At 41.8% G+C, this 18,066-nt stretch overlaps 1 protein-coding gene across 5 annotated transcripts in view; it reads right to left on the minus strand.

Annotated features, from left to right (window-relative positions):
* SPAG17 (sperm associated antigen 17) overlaps positions 1 to 18,066 on the minus strand; it is a 290,246-nt gene that overhangs the window by 151,442 nt on the left and 120,738 nt on the right. For all 5 annotated transcript variants that reach the window (XM_043538771.1, XM_043538773.1, XM_043538772.1 and 2 more), the window contains exons 10-13: positions 12,771 to 12,889; positions 4,188 to 4,325; positions 3,982 to 4,095; positions 993 to 1,143 (exon numbers count right to left, since the gene is read on the minus strand). In XM_043538771.1, the coding sequence (XP_043394706.1) occupies positions 993 to 1,143; positions 3,982 to 4,095; positions 4,188 to 4,325; positions 12,771 to 12,889 (522 nt within the window). The remainder of the gene's footprint in view (positions 1 to 992; positions 1,144 to 3,981; positions 4,096 to 4,187; positions 4,326 to 12,770; positions 12,890 to 18,066) is intronic.

Here is an 18,066-nt window from a genome sequence, read left to right on the forward strand (position 1 = left end):
GCTGCCCAGCTCTGAAGGCAGCTGCCGCCTGCAGCAGCGCAGAAGAAAAGGTAGCAGTACCCCAACCTCCCCTACAATAACCTTGCGGAACCCTCCCCCTGCCCCGACCTCCTTTTAGGGTTAGGACCACTACAATTATAACACCATGAAATTTCAGATTTAAATAGCTGAAATCATGAAATTTACCACAGGTATTTTAAAAATCATATGAGCGTGAAATTGACCAAAATGGACCATGAATTTGGTAGGGCCCTACTTATGACAGTAAAAAAGGAATTGAAGGGGTTTGGATACTTATTACTAACTGTACCCTTAGACTGAACATTCAGACTCACTAGACGGCATTTATGTAGCCCTTCTAACTGTTTTACAGTGTGCACCAACTAGGTACACACATTACAAGAATGAGGAACTGCAGAGACAATTCTTGATGGAGAAGTGACCTTATCATGACAACCAGAAAATGTGATTATTGTAGATACTACAGTACTATTAACATGGGCAACTCAAAGAAAACACAATGAGAAAACCATGTTTTTTCTCCCAAGTAATCCTCCCAATCCAAGACAAATCTCTTTTCTCAATCAAAAGGTTCTTTGTAAACAAATACATTATATAGCTCAGTGGTTCCCAATATTTGTTCTGTGCACTAGAACCAGAACTAGTAATTTGTGTGACTGATATTCTTGTCCCAACTTAATACAGAGTTTATATGCTTGTGTGAGTCCTGACATGCTGCTAATGCCTACTTGTCAATCTATAGTCTCTAACATGCAGTGTAACCTAGTCTGCTCATAACCATGAAATTGTGGTTTGGTGTTAGGCCAAACTCCATGGTAGGTTAGGATGGACACCAGTATATGAAAGGTAGTAGATATTGGCTGATACAGTGAAGGTCTTAGTTGGGTAAATTGAGACAGTGGCCCCAAAAAAGTGGGTTCCAACTATCTCAACAAAGAATGAAATAATATTAATAAAAAAAATCTATTTACCATTGGTGCAATAATGCATGAGCTCATGAACTCTGGCCAAGCGTTTAGTGTTGTTTCCAGGTGGAGGAAGGGGGAATTGAAGAAGTCCCACCAGTGGCAGCTTGTCCATCATATCCTGTTCAATCTTTTCTGGGTTTAAGCCCCCTTGGATCTGAAGCAAAGAGCAATAAGGACAAAAGCTAAGTAAACTTTCACAAAAAAGGGATTTTTCATTAAATAACTAAGGTGCCAGTTCAGCACACAAGTCCTGTCCCCCCCCCCAAAAAACCCCTACACACATATGCTTTACTTTACTTTGAAGTCAATAGAATTTAAGCATATGCTTAAAATAGAGCATATACTCAGTGTTTTGCTGAATCAGTGCCTTTATGTGGAAGATGAAATAAGTTATTGTTTACTTTCCTCACTGTGGAGGAGTGAATATATACCAAAAGAAAAAGAGAATAATTGAAGAAGGCACAATTAACTGATATTTGCCAAAGATCACAAAATTATTTGCCATTTAGCCATAATCTGAAATTTTCCTGGAATATAGAAAATATGTATTGATTTAGTCTGTCACACTGCAAAGGATGCTTTTGTATTAGCCTTTCCCTTCCACATTGTGACAGGTTCAGTCACAATGACCCTCTTGGGACTGTCACCTGATGGGCTGAGACTACCTCAGAGCCGTTTTCTCTGCCAGTTTGGGCCTTCAGAACCTTGTCTTATTGAGCCAGATACACTAATCTGCTGCAACACAGACCCAGGGGCTGACCCATGCCCCCAAAGCTGCAGACTTAACTGAAAACGGCTTATCAAGTGCTCCTGTCTCTAGCACGCAGACACCCAGCTCCCAATGGGATCCAAACCCCAAATGAATCCGTTTTACTCTGTATAAAGTGTATACAGGGTAAACGCATAAATTGTCCACCCTCTATAACACTGATAGAGAGATATGTTCAGCTGTTTGCTCCCCCAGGTAGTAATTACTTACTCTGGGTTAATTAATAAGAAAAAGTGATTTTATTAAATATAAAAAGTAGGATTTAAGTGGTTCCAAGTGATAACAGCAAAATAAAACAAAAACATGCAAGTCTAAGCCTAATACATTAAGAAACTGAATACAGGTAAATCTCACCCTCAGAGATGTTCCAATAAGCTTCTTTCACAGACTCCAATGAAGTGAGCTGTAGCTCACGAAAGCGTATGCTCAAATAAATTTGTTAGTCTCTAAGGTGCCACAAGTACTCCTTTTCTTTTTGTGAATACAGACTAACACGGCTGCTACTCTGAAACCTTTCACAGACTAGACTCCTTCCTAGTCTTGGCCCAACCCTTTCCCTTGATACAGACCTTACTAGTTCCAGGAGGCATCTTAGGTGAAAAGCAGGGGATTCCATATGACTTTGATCTCCCTTGTCCTGCTCCACCCCCTTTTATAGCTTTGGCACAAGGTGGGAATCCTTTGTCTCTCTGGGTTCCCACCCCTCCTTCTAAATGGAAAAGCACCAGGTTTAAGATGGATTCCAGTACCAGGTGACCTGGTCACATGTCCTGTAAGACCCCTATTCTCCATTCTTTCCGGCCTGACTCACAGGAAGGTTTACAAGTTAACTGACTCACAGGAACACAGGAAGGCTTACAAGTAAACTGAGCCATTTACAACCAATTGTCTTGGTTAATGGAAGCCATCAAGATTCCAAGCCACCATTAATGGCCCACACTTTGCATAGTTACAATAGGAGTTCAGAGTAATACTTCATATTTCTAGCTTCAGATACAAGAATGATACATTCATACAAATAGGATGAACACACTCAGTAATTATAAGCTTTGTAATGATACCTTATAAGAGACCTTTTGCATAAAGTATATTCCAGTTACATTATATTTACACTCATAAGCATATTTCCATAAACATATTGAGTGCAACGTCACACACAAATTCTTAGTTGGTCTATATTACTGTCCACAGTCATTATAATCAAGAAATCATACAACTAATTGATGGTCTTTGACAGAAGTATTATGATGGATTTAAAGAACTGTACTGGCTTGAGGTTTTTTTTTTTTTACTTTGTTCAGTTTTGCTTTTTCTTATTTTTATTATTACAGTCCCTGTCTTCTGTGTTACTTTTAATACCTTCTTCCTCTATCATATCTCCCAAACTTGTTCCTTCTTCTTTCATCCCTACTACCTACATTTTTAATGTCTTGGTCAACTCCTGCATTGACTAGTGCAACTTCCTCCTCTTTAGCCTCATGAAATCTAGACAGCTGCCCAAAAGTCTATCCAACATGCTTCTGTTAAAAGTATCTTCCCGACCCACCACTCAACTATTTCATCCTCCTTCTACTTGAAACCCTTTATTGCCTTACAAGTTTCATCTGCATCCAACTTTTTACTATAATCTTACTCTACACTTCTGCCTACATCATGTCTAGATAACTCTTGCTGTCTTGCATGAGCGCTACACTCTGCACCTTGATGCACTCTGGTGTTCTTCTCCCATAAAAAGCTCTGTGTCTTTTTGTATGTTGCCCACTATGTTTGTCCCATCCTCTCTAATCTATTTCATTCTATTTACTTCACCACATTCATCATTTAGTATCTCTGTGCTGCAGAAACTCTAGTTTCTTCAGAATAATAATCCCCTAGCTCAGTGGTGGTCCAAAGTGAAGCCCACAGAGTTCTACAATGTATCCCATGACACCGTTTATATGGAAATGCAGTCACGAAAGCCAAATGTACACATAAGCACTGTGGCCAGGCCACTCAGATCAATATGGTACATTGCATGCTGGGATTTGTAGTCTCCATGGATGGCTGCAATCTGCTCCATTTTAAGCAAATTAAGTACAGCCTTTGGATTCCTGGCAAGTGGCTAATGTGACCACGAAGTGGGCAAAGTTTGAGTTCTCCTAGTCTACCTTCTAAAAGAAGCATTCTAAGTTAATGCCCTCTCTGTAGACTTTAAGACTGTTGATATAAGACACAGTATTTTACCTTTAGCAGGTGTAGCCTCTGAGACAAAATATCATGATAGTTTAATAGAACAGGCCATTTGGGGACCACAGTCTTTTCTTCATTGTCATTAGGGAAAAAGGTGTCGTAGAGATTCTATTAAACAAGAAAAAAGCACATGCATTAAAAAATAATACATAGATTTATTTAGCAATTAAGGCAGTCTGAAGGTAAAAGACAATACAAACCTTTTTTTCACTCTCAGAGAGGGCAAGAGAGGGAAGGATAGAGACTATATGCTCTGCAAGGCTATGATCCAGCCCATCTGCTCGTGGTTCTGGGACCACCAGACTTGGTGGTGTAAGACCTTCTTCAGCTGCAACGACCTACCAAGCAGAAAACATGTTAGATGTCATTATAGCATTGATTTGTAGTTATCTTAAATTAAGGTTGTATCAGAGATTCCATTATAATCTCTGTATTCACATGCACATAATTTTCTCAAAAATGCTTGTTTCCAGCTGGAATTCCCAGTCCTTGTCTCTGGCCAAAGGTAAATTTTATGGAAAAGTTTGAATAAAATGTTTTCACCTCTTTTTCACTTTAATGAGGGTGGGGAAAATATTTCCAAATGAAAAAACATATTAAGAATTTTAATGCACATTGATAATTCAAAAATGGCTGCACATCACAAATTAAACCTTTCTTAGTTGTCTTCACTAAGGACAATTTTCCAGGCTAATATGCAAATAAATTAATAATTAGAAATCAGGAACATTATGCAAAAGTTTCATTTCTTAAAGAAGTAAGGTTCACAGTCCTACAACGGTTCTTCAGCCTGGGGGCAGAACTCAGACCTTTCAGTCGATGCTTCAGGTATATGCCCCTTCAGATGACAAACCTGGCAGTTGAGTTAACATCCACAGATATGATGAAAACTGTATCCTTCTTAAATGAACACATTCTTATTACGGTATAACTTCAATAACTTTATCACTATACTTATTGCAGTGCATGAAAACTTATTTAAGTGCGTTTAGTCTGTGGACTTTATTAGTTAGAGAAAGGAAGTTTTTGGATAAATATAAATGAATTTTCCTATCCTCCAGCAACATTAAAATCTGTAGACACTACACTGGAGTTTATAAGCTGTGTATAGCTAGGAAAGGAAAACAATTTAGCCTAAGATAAAACCAAAATTGAAATAAGGATGTACTTAGGTTATTTCCTGGTTTACTGAGGCTCAATAAGCATGAAACATCATCCTCCCAACAATATCAGCCTGCCAGCTTTGAAATATTTTATTACTGCATGAAGGACCTGAAGGCTGCCTTTCTGTTTTCTTCTTAAGAAGTGTATCTGTATGCCGTAACCCAAGAGGCTACTCCTCTGTGAGAGAATGTAGTCTGAGCATGAGTCAAGTTTTCTCCCCACTCTGGAAGCACAAAGGAATATTTACTAGTTGGATCATCCAGCTGGAGATTCCCTTCAGTGTGGAGGAGTTCCTAGGTGCCACCAAACTGCCATCGCAGGATCCAAAGTAGGAAGCATGTTGGGGTCGGGAGGAAGAGGCATGGCTAGAGCATTGCTATGCTTCATTAATCCCCAGCTGATAGATGGCCCCTTGAAAGCCATAGCAAGCCAGTGTAAAGTAGAATAGCACTGAGGTTGTGCTATACTATGCCAAGGCCAGGCCTGACTTGGTGCCATTCTCAAATTCATTTAGCAACTTTGTGGATCCATCCACATTTCAGCCCAGGGGATCCTATTGGGATCCAGGAAGTAGGTGGGTGGAAGCCTGCCCACTGCTAAAGGATCCCCCCCAGCCTAAGGCAGGGATCCACAGGACCTGGAAGCCAAGTGATTTCGTGGGACAACTAATAAAATAACAGGAACAGGAGTGCGGTCAAAGGGAACCTGGTGGGGACACCGAGCAGAGAACACCGGACAGTGCCCACCGCTCCTCGAAGGCGTCCAGGGAGTCAGTGGACGCCGCCCAGAGGAACTCTGCCCGGATGCGTGAACGGACGGAAGACCGGAAATAGGCCCCACAGTCATAGGAGTCTCCATTGGCCAACTTCCTCTTCCTAGTTCATAGATGGCCATTTTAGCCAGGGCCAGGAGGAGGTTGACCAGGAGGTCCCGTGGCTTTGTGGGGCCAAGGATAGGGAGTGCATAGATAAGAAGGTGAGGGGAAAAGTGCAACCAAAAACATAACAGGATGTCTAAGAGGAGCCGTAATAGGAGCTGCAACCTGGCCCTCCAAGTAAATGTGCACCAGGGTCTCCCTCACGCCGCAGAAGGGGCAGGTGTCCGGGAGGGGGTAAACCGTGCCAAGTACACGCCCGTGCTGATGGCCCCATGAAGGAGCCGCCAACTGATATCCCCGGTGGGCCTCGGTACTAGGGTGGAATATAGGCTGGCCCACTGGGGCTCCTCACCTTCTAGAGGTGGAAAGAGGTCCCGCCACTTTGTGTCGGGGCGGGACGCAAGGGTGAGGAAGTGAAGGGTGTGGAGCACGAGCGTGTATAGATGTTTCCTTGGTGTGGTCTGGAAACGAACTAGCTGCAAGTCATGCAGCTGGCTCACGGTGAAGGGGCCGGGGGGGGGGGGGGGGGAGCCGGTTGGGTCCACGGGGCAGGGGCCCAATGAAAAGGTCCGGAGGGCCTGGGGTGTAGGGTGGGCGGGGGGTGCCCTCTCGCAGGACCCAGTCAAGGTAGGCCCGAGCAACGGGCGGCAAAGCGGCCCTCACCTCCTGAAGTACGAGGCCTGGAGAGCCCCATGCGCCAAGCGAGCGTCAGGGGATCCAGCCAGTCTTCCCGGTCGTAGTCCAGGAGGTCTCCGACCCTGGTGACTTCTGCCAGGACCAACCTCTGGTGCACTGAGGGGGACTCCGCCACTTGCACACGGAGCTGGGGGTTGTGTAGCAGGGGTTCTGCGAGGAGATCTGCCTCTTCGGTGGCCTCCGCGGACCTGGTCGCTGAGAGCAGTTTCCAGGTCCGGAGGAGGTCCTGGTAGAAGACCGGCAGCCTGGAGAGGTCTCGTGGAAGACCTCTCGGATGGAGATAAAGGAGCTGCCAGTCATATCGAAGCCCTCGGAAGCGGTGCAGGAAGGCGTGTGCCAGGACTCTCCATGCCGGACTACCTGCACCATAAAGGAGCCTCTGCAGGGCCTGGAGGCGGAAGACATGGACCTGAGTACATAGGCACTTCAGGCCCTGCCCTCCCTCCTCCAGGGGCAGGTGGAGGACCCCTGCAGAGACCCAGTGCAGTCCTGGCCAAAAGAACTCCAGAATCACCGTCCAGAGATTGACCAGGAAGACCGGGGCTGGGACCAGGGTGTTGACCCAGTACCAGAGCATGGACAGGACTACTTGATTGAGCACCAGTGCCCTCCCTCGGAGGGAGAGGCACTGGAGTAGTCCTGTCCATTTCCGGAGCCACTCTGTCACCCTGCCCTCTAAACCGTGCCAGTTCTCCGGCAGAGACGGATGTGTGGTGGAAAGGTAAATGTCGAGATAGAGCAGCGGACCCGTGCTCCACCGGATGGCCTGAAGCGCAGGTGGGAGGGAGCTCGCCTGCCACCCATCCCCAACCACCAGGCCACAGCTCTTGACCCAGTTGACCCTGGTGGAGGAGGCTGCCAAGTAGATGGCCTGGCAAGCCTCCACCTGCACTAAGTCGCCCGGGTCCTGGACCACGAGGAGCACGTTTGGCATTCAGCCCAGGGGATATTAGGCACAGAAAAAAATCTGGCCAAGTTCTTTATCTTGTGTGTGTTGCTCGCATACACACCATCCAAGGCACCTGAATATCAAGGACTTTGAATTTTTTTTGTCCCTTACGCCAAGACACAGAGCAGAAATAATGAACTTGACCTCTTGGATACTTAATTTTCTCCAAATGTATTTTTTAACACTATGCAGATATCTAAAGTGTGCCATAGCTTTTCAGATGGATGTAAGGGCTTGAGGTAGAAGGATCATGCTATCTCCTATGCTGTAAGAGCAACAGAGTTGATTTGAGGGAGGAATACTGGGTTCATCTTGAGCATCACTTCATCACCATGAAAAATGCAATACTGGTGCTACATGGATAAAATTCCTAATTCCAACACTTGTCTGGTTGATAAGGCAGGCTGAGAGAAATTTAGGTGCTAACAATATTTGCTTAGAGGAATTGGGCTAGATTCACAAAAAGACTTACTTGAGGCTGCTTTAGGCACCTAAATCTCAAGATCAGGAATGACTGGGATTCAACCTTTGCCCCCTGCACAACTGCCACTAAACCCTGTAGACACCTAATCTGACTCAGTGAATACCTTTTTGTAATAAAAGTTCCCTAGGTGCCTATATTTCTGCCTCTGAGCATGCACACTGCTGCCTCACTGTAAATATCCAGACACACAGGCCCCAGGCAATACATAAACTGGGGGAAGATACACATTCCTCTGCTTAACTCCCTACAGGGCCCTATCTAGTAAGTGTGCTCAGAGTTCACCTACTGGATTGGGACCCCACAGGTGAGCTCATGCAAGACAGCATAAAGATGTGGTGCCTTAAAAATTTTAGCCCAGTGGTTAAGGTACTCACCTGGGATATTGGAGATCACCAGTTCAAGTCCCCCCTCTGCCTGACAGGAGAAGGAATTTGAACAAGGATCTGCCATCTATCATGTAAGTGCCCTACCTACTGGGCTATTGGATATTTATAGATTGCAAGACCAGAAGGGACCATTGTGATCATGAACTTCCTCAAAACAGAACTTCTGCAAAATAATTCCTAGAGCATATCTTTTAAAAAAATATCCAGTCTTGATTTAAACATTGTCTGTGAAAAAGAATCCACTACAACCTTTGGTAAATTGTTCCAATGGTTAATAATTCTCACTGGTAAAAATGTATGCCCTATTTCTAATGTGAATTTGTCTAGCTTCAACTTCCAGTTATACCTTTCTCTGCTAGATTGAAGAGCCCATAATTAAATGTTTGTTCCCCATGTAGGTACTCATAGACTGTGATGAAGTCATCCCTTAGCCTTTTTGTTAAGCTAAATAGATTGAGTTATTTGAGTCAATCACTAAAAGACTTGTTTTCTAATTGTTTAAGCATTCCTGGAGCATGGAGCACTCTCCAATTTATCAACATCCTTCTTGAATTGTGGACACCAGAACTGGACACAGTATTTCAGAAGTGGACACACCAGTGCCTAATATAGAGGTAAAATAACCTCTGTGCTCCTACTTGAGATTCCCATTTACGCATCCCAGGATCGCATTAGCTCTTTTGTGCACAGCATAAAACTGGAATCTCATGTTCAGCTGATTATCCAACACTACCCCCAAATCTTTTTCAGAGTCTCTGCTTCCCAGGATAGAGTCCCTCCTTTAAGTATAGCCTACATTCTTTGTTCCAAGATATATACATTTACTTTAGCTGTACAATAGAACCTCAGCGTTACAAACAACAGAATTATGAATTGACCAGTCAACCACACACCTCATTTGGAACTGGAAGTATGCAAGCAGACAGCAACAGCAGAGACAAAAAACAAACAAACATACCAAATAAAGTACAGTACTGTGTTAAATGTAAACTGCTCAAAAAATAAAGGGAAATTAAAAAAAAAAGATTTGACAAGGTAAGGAAACTTTCTGTGATTGTTTCATTTAAATTAAGATAGTTAAAAACAGTTTTTTAATTCTGCATAGCAAAGCTTCAAAGCTGTAGTAAGTCAATATTCAGTTGTCAGCTTCTGAAAGCACAACCATAATGTTTTGTTCAGAGTTATGAACATTTCAGAGTTACAACCTCCATTCCCGAGGTGTTCATAACTCTGAGGTTCTGCTGTATTAGCATGCATATTGTTTGCTTGTACTCAGTTTACCAAGCAATCCAGATCACTTTGAATCAATGATCTGTTCTCTTCATTATTTAAAACTAGGGCTGTCAAGTGAATAAAAAAAATTAATCGTGTTGTTAAACAACAGTGGAATACCATTTAAATATTTTTGGATGTTTTCTACATTTTCAAACATATTGATTTCAATTACAACACAGAATACAAAGTGTACAGTGCTCACTTTATATTTATTTTTTATTACAAATATTTGCACTGTAAAAAACAAAAGAAATAGTATTTTTCAATTCACCTCATAAAAATACTGTAGTGCAATCTCTTTATCATGAAAGTTGAACCTACAAATGTAGAATTATATACAAAATATCTGCACTCAAAAATGAAACAATGTAAAACTTTAGAGCCTACAAGTCCACTCAGTCCTGCTTCAGCCAATCCCTCAGAAAAACAAACTTGGTTACAATTTGCAGGAGATAATGCTACCCACATCTTGTTTACAATGTCACCTGAAAGAGCATGGCACTGTTGTAGCCGGTGTCGCAAGATATTTACGTGCCCGATGTGCTAAAGATTCATATGTCCCTTCATCTTCAACCACCATTCCATAGCAAATGCATCCATGCTGATGATGGGCTCTGCTCGATAACGATCTAAAGCAGATTAAGTGAGCTGTAGCTCACGAAAGCTCATGCTCAAATAAATTGGTTAGTCTCTAAGGTGCCACAAGTACTCCTTTTCTTTTTGATCTAAAGCAGAGCGCATCGATGCATGCTCATTTTCATCATCTGAGTCAGATGCCACCAGCAGAAGGTTGATTTTCTTTTTTGGTGGTTCAGGTTCTGTATTTTCCGCATCGGAGTGTTGCTCTTTTAAGATTACTAAGAGCATGCTCCAAACCTCGTCCCTCTCAGATTTTGGAAGGCACTACTGATTCTTCAACCTTGGGTCGAGTGCTGTAGCTATTTTTAGAAATCTCACATTGGTATCTTCTTTGCATTTTGTCAAATCTGCTGTGAAAGTGTTCTTAAAACAAACATGTGCTGGGTCATCATCCGAGACTGCTATGACATGAAATTTATGGCAGACTGCGGGTAAAACAGGCTCTAAAGTTTTACATTGTTTTGTTTTTGAGAGCAGTTAGGTAACAAAAAAAAAATTCTAAATTTGTAAGTTGCACTTTCATGATAAAGAGATTGCACTACAGTATTTGTATGAGGTGAATTTAAAAATACTATTTCTTTTATCATTTTTACAGTGCAAATATTTGTAATAAAATAATAATATAGTGAGCATTGTACACTTTGCATTCTGTGTTGTAATAGAAATCATTATATTTGAAAATGTAGAAAAACATCCAAAATATTTAATAAATTTCAATTGGTAATCTATTGTGTAACAGCGCGATTAATCGTGATTAATTTTTTTAATCGTGATTAATTTTTTTTAGTTAATCGTGTGAGTTAACTGTGATTAACTGACAGCCCTATTTACAATCTCCACAATTTTTGTATCTTTTGCAAACTTGATCAGTGATGATTTTATGTTTTTTTTCCTGGTCGTTAAAAAAATGTTAATCAGGTTAGGGCCAAAAACCAATCCCTGTAGGATCCCACTGGAAACACATCCACTTGGTGACAATTCCCCATTTACAATTACATTTTAAGACCTATTAGCTAGCCAGTTTTTAATCCATTTCATGTGTGTCATGTTAATTTTATATTAATTTAGCTTTTTAATCAAAATGTTGTGGGGTACTAAGTCATATACCTTAGAGAGTCTAAGTATATTACATCAACCCTTTATCAACCAAACTTGCAATCTCATCAAAAAGAGATATTAAGTTAGTTTGACGGAATCTATTTTCCACACATCCAGGTTGATCTGCATTAACTGTATTACCCTCCTTTAATTCTTTATTAATTAAATCCCATACCAGCCGCTCTATTATCTTTGACTAGATGATCATAAACATCCTTTCTGGTCTTAAAAACCTATGAATCTAAGTGCCTCAGGGAGAACTGGAGGCCAACCAACAATCAAGTGGCTCACTTGGAAACCCAGTCCAAAAATTTAGCACACATATCCAGCTAAATTAAAGCCCAACTGCACCAGAAATTTAACTTTTAGATTTCTTCATTAGCTTAGAAAATTTTTTGATCCACCAATTCTATGGTTCTGCAGCAAGGAGGACTGTACACCTTGTTTGCTGCTGTGGAAAAAGAACAAAACCGGCCGTCTCTTCACTGGGAGAAATATCGATGAGCCAGTGATGGGCAGGTCTGAGTTTTGTCCTCAAAGCTGCGGACTGAAGATCCATTGTAGGTTGTCTGGAAACACTCCCTAAAAGCTAAAGTGCTACAAACCAGTTCTGGGACCCATGTGCAATGACCCAGCATGGCCGTTCTTATGGAGGACCTCCTGTCCCACACTGAGAAAAGTTGACAAGCATATAGTATCAGTGATCATTTTCATTTTGCACTTGTATTATATGCTTAGTTTTGACAACCCTGAGAGAAAACACTCGCTAGCAGTTATCGTAGGCTAGATTAACCCTAGCCCTTACTCAACCATGCAAGGGAGGAAGGAGGAGCAAAGACCCTCTTAGAAAGTGGCAAAAAAGCAGGAACTCCCTACCCTAATACTCTTCTCTGTGAGAAACTGGATGAGGAGTGGGCATAGAGGACTGGGGAGTAGTAGTAGGAGCCTTGGAATAGATCGCCGAGCACATAGTGGGAGTGAGCTGCACCCTGAAAAGGAATGAAAAAAACTAACTCCTCCCCCCCATAAAGCAAGGCCAAGCAGGGGATCCTCTCTGAGTCAAAAGTCCTTCCTACTGATCCTCAGTGGGTAGTGCAGCTATGTACATTCTCTTATTTTGGGATGAACCTGATTGATTTGTCTCTCACTGATCAATTCACTATCACAGTGCTTAGCCTGACTGATGGGTATGAATTAATATGAAAATACACTCACCTGTTCCAACATGCAGTTCATTATTAAGGGAACAGAAATGAATTCTTCAGGAATCTGACTTAGCAAATCATTGTAATACCTCATGTCCACATAAGGAGGCAGAAAAGAAACTTCTTCCTCTATTGTAGAAAGCAGAAATAACATATTGAGACCATCTAGCTGGATCTGTTGGTTTTCCTTTGACTCTGGTAGAAATGGTTAGTAAAAATTTCCTAATTTAACTCCTTGAATCTCTCCTATGTTTCTGAATTAGGGCTGCGGCAGTGTTGTAAGAAAATATAAGGAAAGGACCTAATTCTTAAAGCCTCTACTGCTTAGTCTGCACAGCGGTGAACTTCTACTCTTGACATATCTCCTTCCCATATCTTCATTTATTTTTAATAAAATACAAGTATTTTAATAATAAAAGAAGGATTATATGCAAAATTTAGGCGATTCAGAGTTAAGGTTCCACAGTGACATATCACATATTAGCCTATATAAAATGCAGCCGTGTGTCTCTAAACTTATTTTTAAAAAGTGCAGTGTAAATATAAATCAGTAGTACATGGTTCAGCTAATTTTCTACAATCTCACTTGAGAAGCAGTCTTAAAACTCAATTACAAGCACACACGATGCAAGAAAATCCTATGTGCTATGGACTCAGTCACAAGCTGCCTTCTGTACCCGTGCAGGGGAGTAAGGATGAGTATGGTATTCGTCCTCTCTGTAGGCATCTACATTTTCAGTTTGCATGCAGGGTGGAGAACAGTTGCTGTGAAGTTGCTACTGCCCCACCTGCACACACTGGTGTAGAGGCTTTGCTCCCTACTTCCAGTACACCAGTCACCACAGTTCAACCAAAAGAAACCTGCATCAGATATAGGACTGGGGCAACTTACTCACCCTTGAAACAAGGGATAAGAAGGTACTGATTTGTGACTCTGAATAACTATTTAATCCCTGGTCTACTTCTGGGGCAGTGCAAATAAGTGCTGTTCTTTACTCAGTAGACATATTTGACCTTAATCCCTCTGTGCTTCAACTCCACATCTATAAAGTAGGGATAATACCACCCCCACACCTCACATGGTATTGTGAAAATAAATCAATTAATGTTTGTGAAACACTCAGACACTATAGCACCATAGAAAATCCCATGAGAAAATGATCAGAATTTTGAACAGGGTGCAGTAAATAAGGCATGGGGTCACAAATTGAAGATAACAGAAAATATTGCACAGCTGCTCATTTAGTGACACCCTCCATCTTGTGCACTGAATAAGTCAGGGATCCTGGGGAAAATAATATGTGACCATGTACGTAAAGATTGTATCATAATGTATAATCAATGGCAAAAAACTATGTAAACACAGAGTTAAGGCTGCTTGGTGGTATGTCGCTCCTTTGCAAAATGTTGAGTTGATCAAAACTCAAACTTCTGAAAACAAGGAAATGCACCGTTAAGATTGCCCATGCAATCTTAACTATGCCTTCTTTCAGCAGTGCCCCAATATGCCCCATTAACACACATACTTTCTCTCTGGCAACCCCACAGTTGCTAAAATATACAAGCTCTTTACTTCCTTTCACAATCCATTCCTTCTCATCCACAGGATTCTACCTAAGACTATTAAAAGGCAAAAAAGGAAATTAAAAAGATTGCTTACCCCATCTTCCCTGTTTCTCTCGTGCCGGCAGTAGCCAATGGGAATTATTTGCATATGCTCCCAATGCAGTCAGTGTGTTAGGTGAACCTACACTAAATGATAGAGCAATAGTTGAGCTTGGTAAAGGTGTGTTTGTTCATATGTCCTCATGAGGACATGTGTGGATTACTTTGAGGTGTGCGCAACAGAGCTGTGATTATGAGATAATGAAATCTACGTTTTGCACCTTCTGATATTATGCAAGCAAAGGGAAGAGCTACATGTGTCTCTTCGGGACCCGGTACACAGCATTTCAATGCAGAATTGTGTACGTTATATAATTAGCATGGCACAGGGGTTTTACTACAAAGGACATTGTCAGTAGTGAGCTGGGATATGAGAGCAGAGTTGCAGAAACGATCTGGAGACAGTATCCCAAGCAACGGGGAAAATGAGTAGGGAAGTGTTGGAGGCCAAACTGGAATGACAAGCATCTCAAACAGGTTATTAAGGGAAGGCAAAAAGCCTACAAGGAATGGAAGAAGGGAAGGATCAGCAAGGAAAGCTACCTCTTGGAAGTCAAAAAGTGTAGGGATAAAGTGAGAACTGCCAAAAGACAAGCAGAACTGGACCTTCCAAAGGAAATTAAAACCAATAGTAAAAGGCCCATATAAAGAAAAAAAAAACAAGGAAAGAAGCCCGACCATGAAGCATTGAGGATGGGGTGGAGGTTAAAGATAACCTAGATATGGCCCAACATCTAAACAAATATTTTGCACCAGTTTTTAGTAAGGATAATGAGGAGCTTGGGAGCAGTGGCAGTATGGCTAATGGAAACAAGGATATGGAAGCACAAATTACCTCATCCGAGGTGGAAGCCAAACTCAAACAACTTAATGGGACCAAAGGAGTGTGTGTGGATTATCTCCATTAAAGAATAATAAAGGACCTGGCACTTGAAATTGCAAGCTGAATAGCAAGGATTTTTAATGACTCCATAAAATCAAAGATCATACCCTGTGACTGGAGAATTGCAAATATAGTACCTACTTTTAAGAAAGGGGGGAAAAAAGCCATCTGGGAAACTACAGGCCCATTAATTTGACCAATCGAATGCCAGGTCTTAGAACAAATTTTCAAAGACAGAGTAATTAAAGATAAAGAGGAAAACGATACTTGGAATAAAAAACATCATGGTTTTACAAAAGGTAGATCGTGTCAGACCAACTTGATCTCTTTCTTTGAGAAGACAAATGATTTTTTAGACAAAGGAAATGCAGTAGATCTAATCCACTTGTATTTCAGTATGAGGCAGTTCCACATGGGAAATTATTAGTTGAACTTGAGAAGATGGGGATTAATACGAGAATCGAAAGGTGGGCAAGGAACTGGTTAAAGGAGAGATACAAGGGGTTATGCTGAAAGATGAACTGTCAGGCTGGAGGGAGGTTATTAGTGGAGTTCCTCAAGGATCAATTTTTGGACTAATCTTATTTAATATTTTCATTAATGACCTTGGCACAAAAAGTGGGAGATTGCTAATAAAATGTATGGGTGACACAAAATTGGGAGGTATTGCCAATATGGAGGAGGCCTGGGAATATCATACAAGGAAATTTGGACAACCTTGAAAGGTGGAATAATAGAAATGGAATGAAATTTAATAGTGCAAAGTCATGCACTTAGGAATGAACAACATCTGGAATATTGTGTGCAATTCTGGTCTCCCATGTTTAAGAAAGATGAATTCAAACTGGAACAAGTACAGAGAAGGATACTAGGAAGATCAGAGGAATGTCTCAGGAGAGGAGACTTAAGGACCTTGACTTGTTTAGCTTAACAAAATGAAGGCTGAGGGGAGATATGATTGCTCTCTGTAAATACATCAGAGGGACAAATACCAGGGAGGGATAAGAATTATTTAAGTTAAGGACCAATGTTGGCACAAGAACAAATGGATATAAAGTCGCTATCAACAAGTTTAGGCTTGAAATTAGATGAAGGTTTCTAACCACTAGAAAAGTGAATTTCTGAAACAGTCTTCCAAGGGGAGCAGTGGGGGCAAAAGATGTAACTTGTTTCATGACTGAGCTTGATAAGTTTATGGAGGGGATGGTATGATGAGGTTGCCAACAATGGCATATGGACCATCCACAGCTGCTATTAGTAAATATCTCCAACGGCTGGAGATGGGGCACTCAATGGGAAGGGCTCTGACCTACTACAGAGATTTCTTTCCCAAGTGTCTGGCTGGTGGATCTTGCCCACATACTCAGGATCTAATTGATCACCATATTTGGGATCAGGAAGAAATTTTTCCCCAGGTCAGATGGGCAGAGACTCTGGTGGCTTTTCACCTTTGTCTGCAGCACGGGACACAGGTCACTTTCTGGTTTGAACTAGAGTAAATGGTGGATTCTCTGTAACTTGAAGTCTTTAAATAAAGATTTGAAGACTTCAGTACTCAGAGAGAGTTTACGGGCCTATTACAGGAGTGGGTAAGTGGCCTGTGAAGTGCAGGAAGTCAGACTAGATGATGATGATGGCCCCCTCTGGACTTAAAGATCCTGAGTCTATGAGTAGTGTAAGCATTTATTATCTTCATGCACCCCAGGTACAGTGAGTGTGGCTGGTGTCAAGTGCAGCTGTACTGACTGGTGGAGGCGGTAGAGAGATGTTTGGGAGATCTGTGGATTATTTTGAGGTGTGTGACAGAGTTGTGACTATAATAATCTACATTTGAGCTTGGAGATGTGATTCCCAGCTTCCGTTGATGTACCTGCAGTATCTCAGCTGGAGCTAGCATGCTAAAAATAGCAGTGTAGCCAGAGCAGCAGGGGTGGTGGCGGCTCAGGCTAGCTGCCTGAGTACAAATCCGCCTGGACCCTTTGGGTACATACTCGGACAGCTAGCCCAAGCCAACACAAGTGCTACTCCAGCTACACTGATATTTTTAGTGTGCTAGCTTGAGCAGACCTAGAGTGGATCCGTCTATGAGATCTGGAAATCACACCTCCCAGCTCAAATAAGCGTAAGGGTCTGTAAAAGGCTGTAAAGTGGTTCTAAAATTGTACACGTGGTATTCTTTCTTGGGAGTTGGCCAAGTGTGTGAGTGTATGGCAGGATATGGAACCTCCTGAATCTTTTACTGCCAAGGTCCAGTGTGAGTATGTGCTATGTATATATTGAAGCATTGCTCAAAAAGAGAGAGGTGGTGTGGGCAATCTTTTTTTTTTTCTTCTCCTTTTTGTCCTTTAATAGTGCAAGATGGAATCCTGTGGGTAAGAGTGAATGGATTTTAAAAGGAGGTGAAGAGCTGGTACATTTAAGCAACTCTGGGGATGGCGGAGTAATCATATGTGTGTTAACAGAATGTATTGGGGCATTGCTAAAAGAACACAAAGTTAAGGTTGCCCAGGCAATCTTAACTCTGCATTTTACTCACCTTGTGCAATAACAAAAGTTCTTGGAGATGTGTGTCCCTAAGGGTGCTCTGCTTCAGGTGTATATATGTCCCATGTGCCTTTAATCAGAGATTTTTGGTAGCAATGCCTATTCAGCCCATGCATGAGCCCTACACTTTCTTGTGCCCCGTACTGAGGATATATAGGGCTGTGCAAAGAGACTGCCCTCACCTTCCTCTCTACCACACAGCCTCTCAAAGGAA

Source organism: Chelonia mydas, chromosome 1 (assembly GCF_015237465.2).
Source record: "Chelonia mydas isolate rCheMyd1 chromosome 1, rCheMyd1.pri.v2, whole genome shotgun sequence".
In the NCBI taxonomy this organism is placed as follows: Eukaryota; Metazoa; Chordata; order Testudines; family Cheloniidae; genus Chelonia; species Chelonia mydas.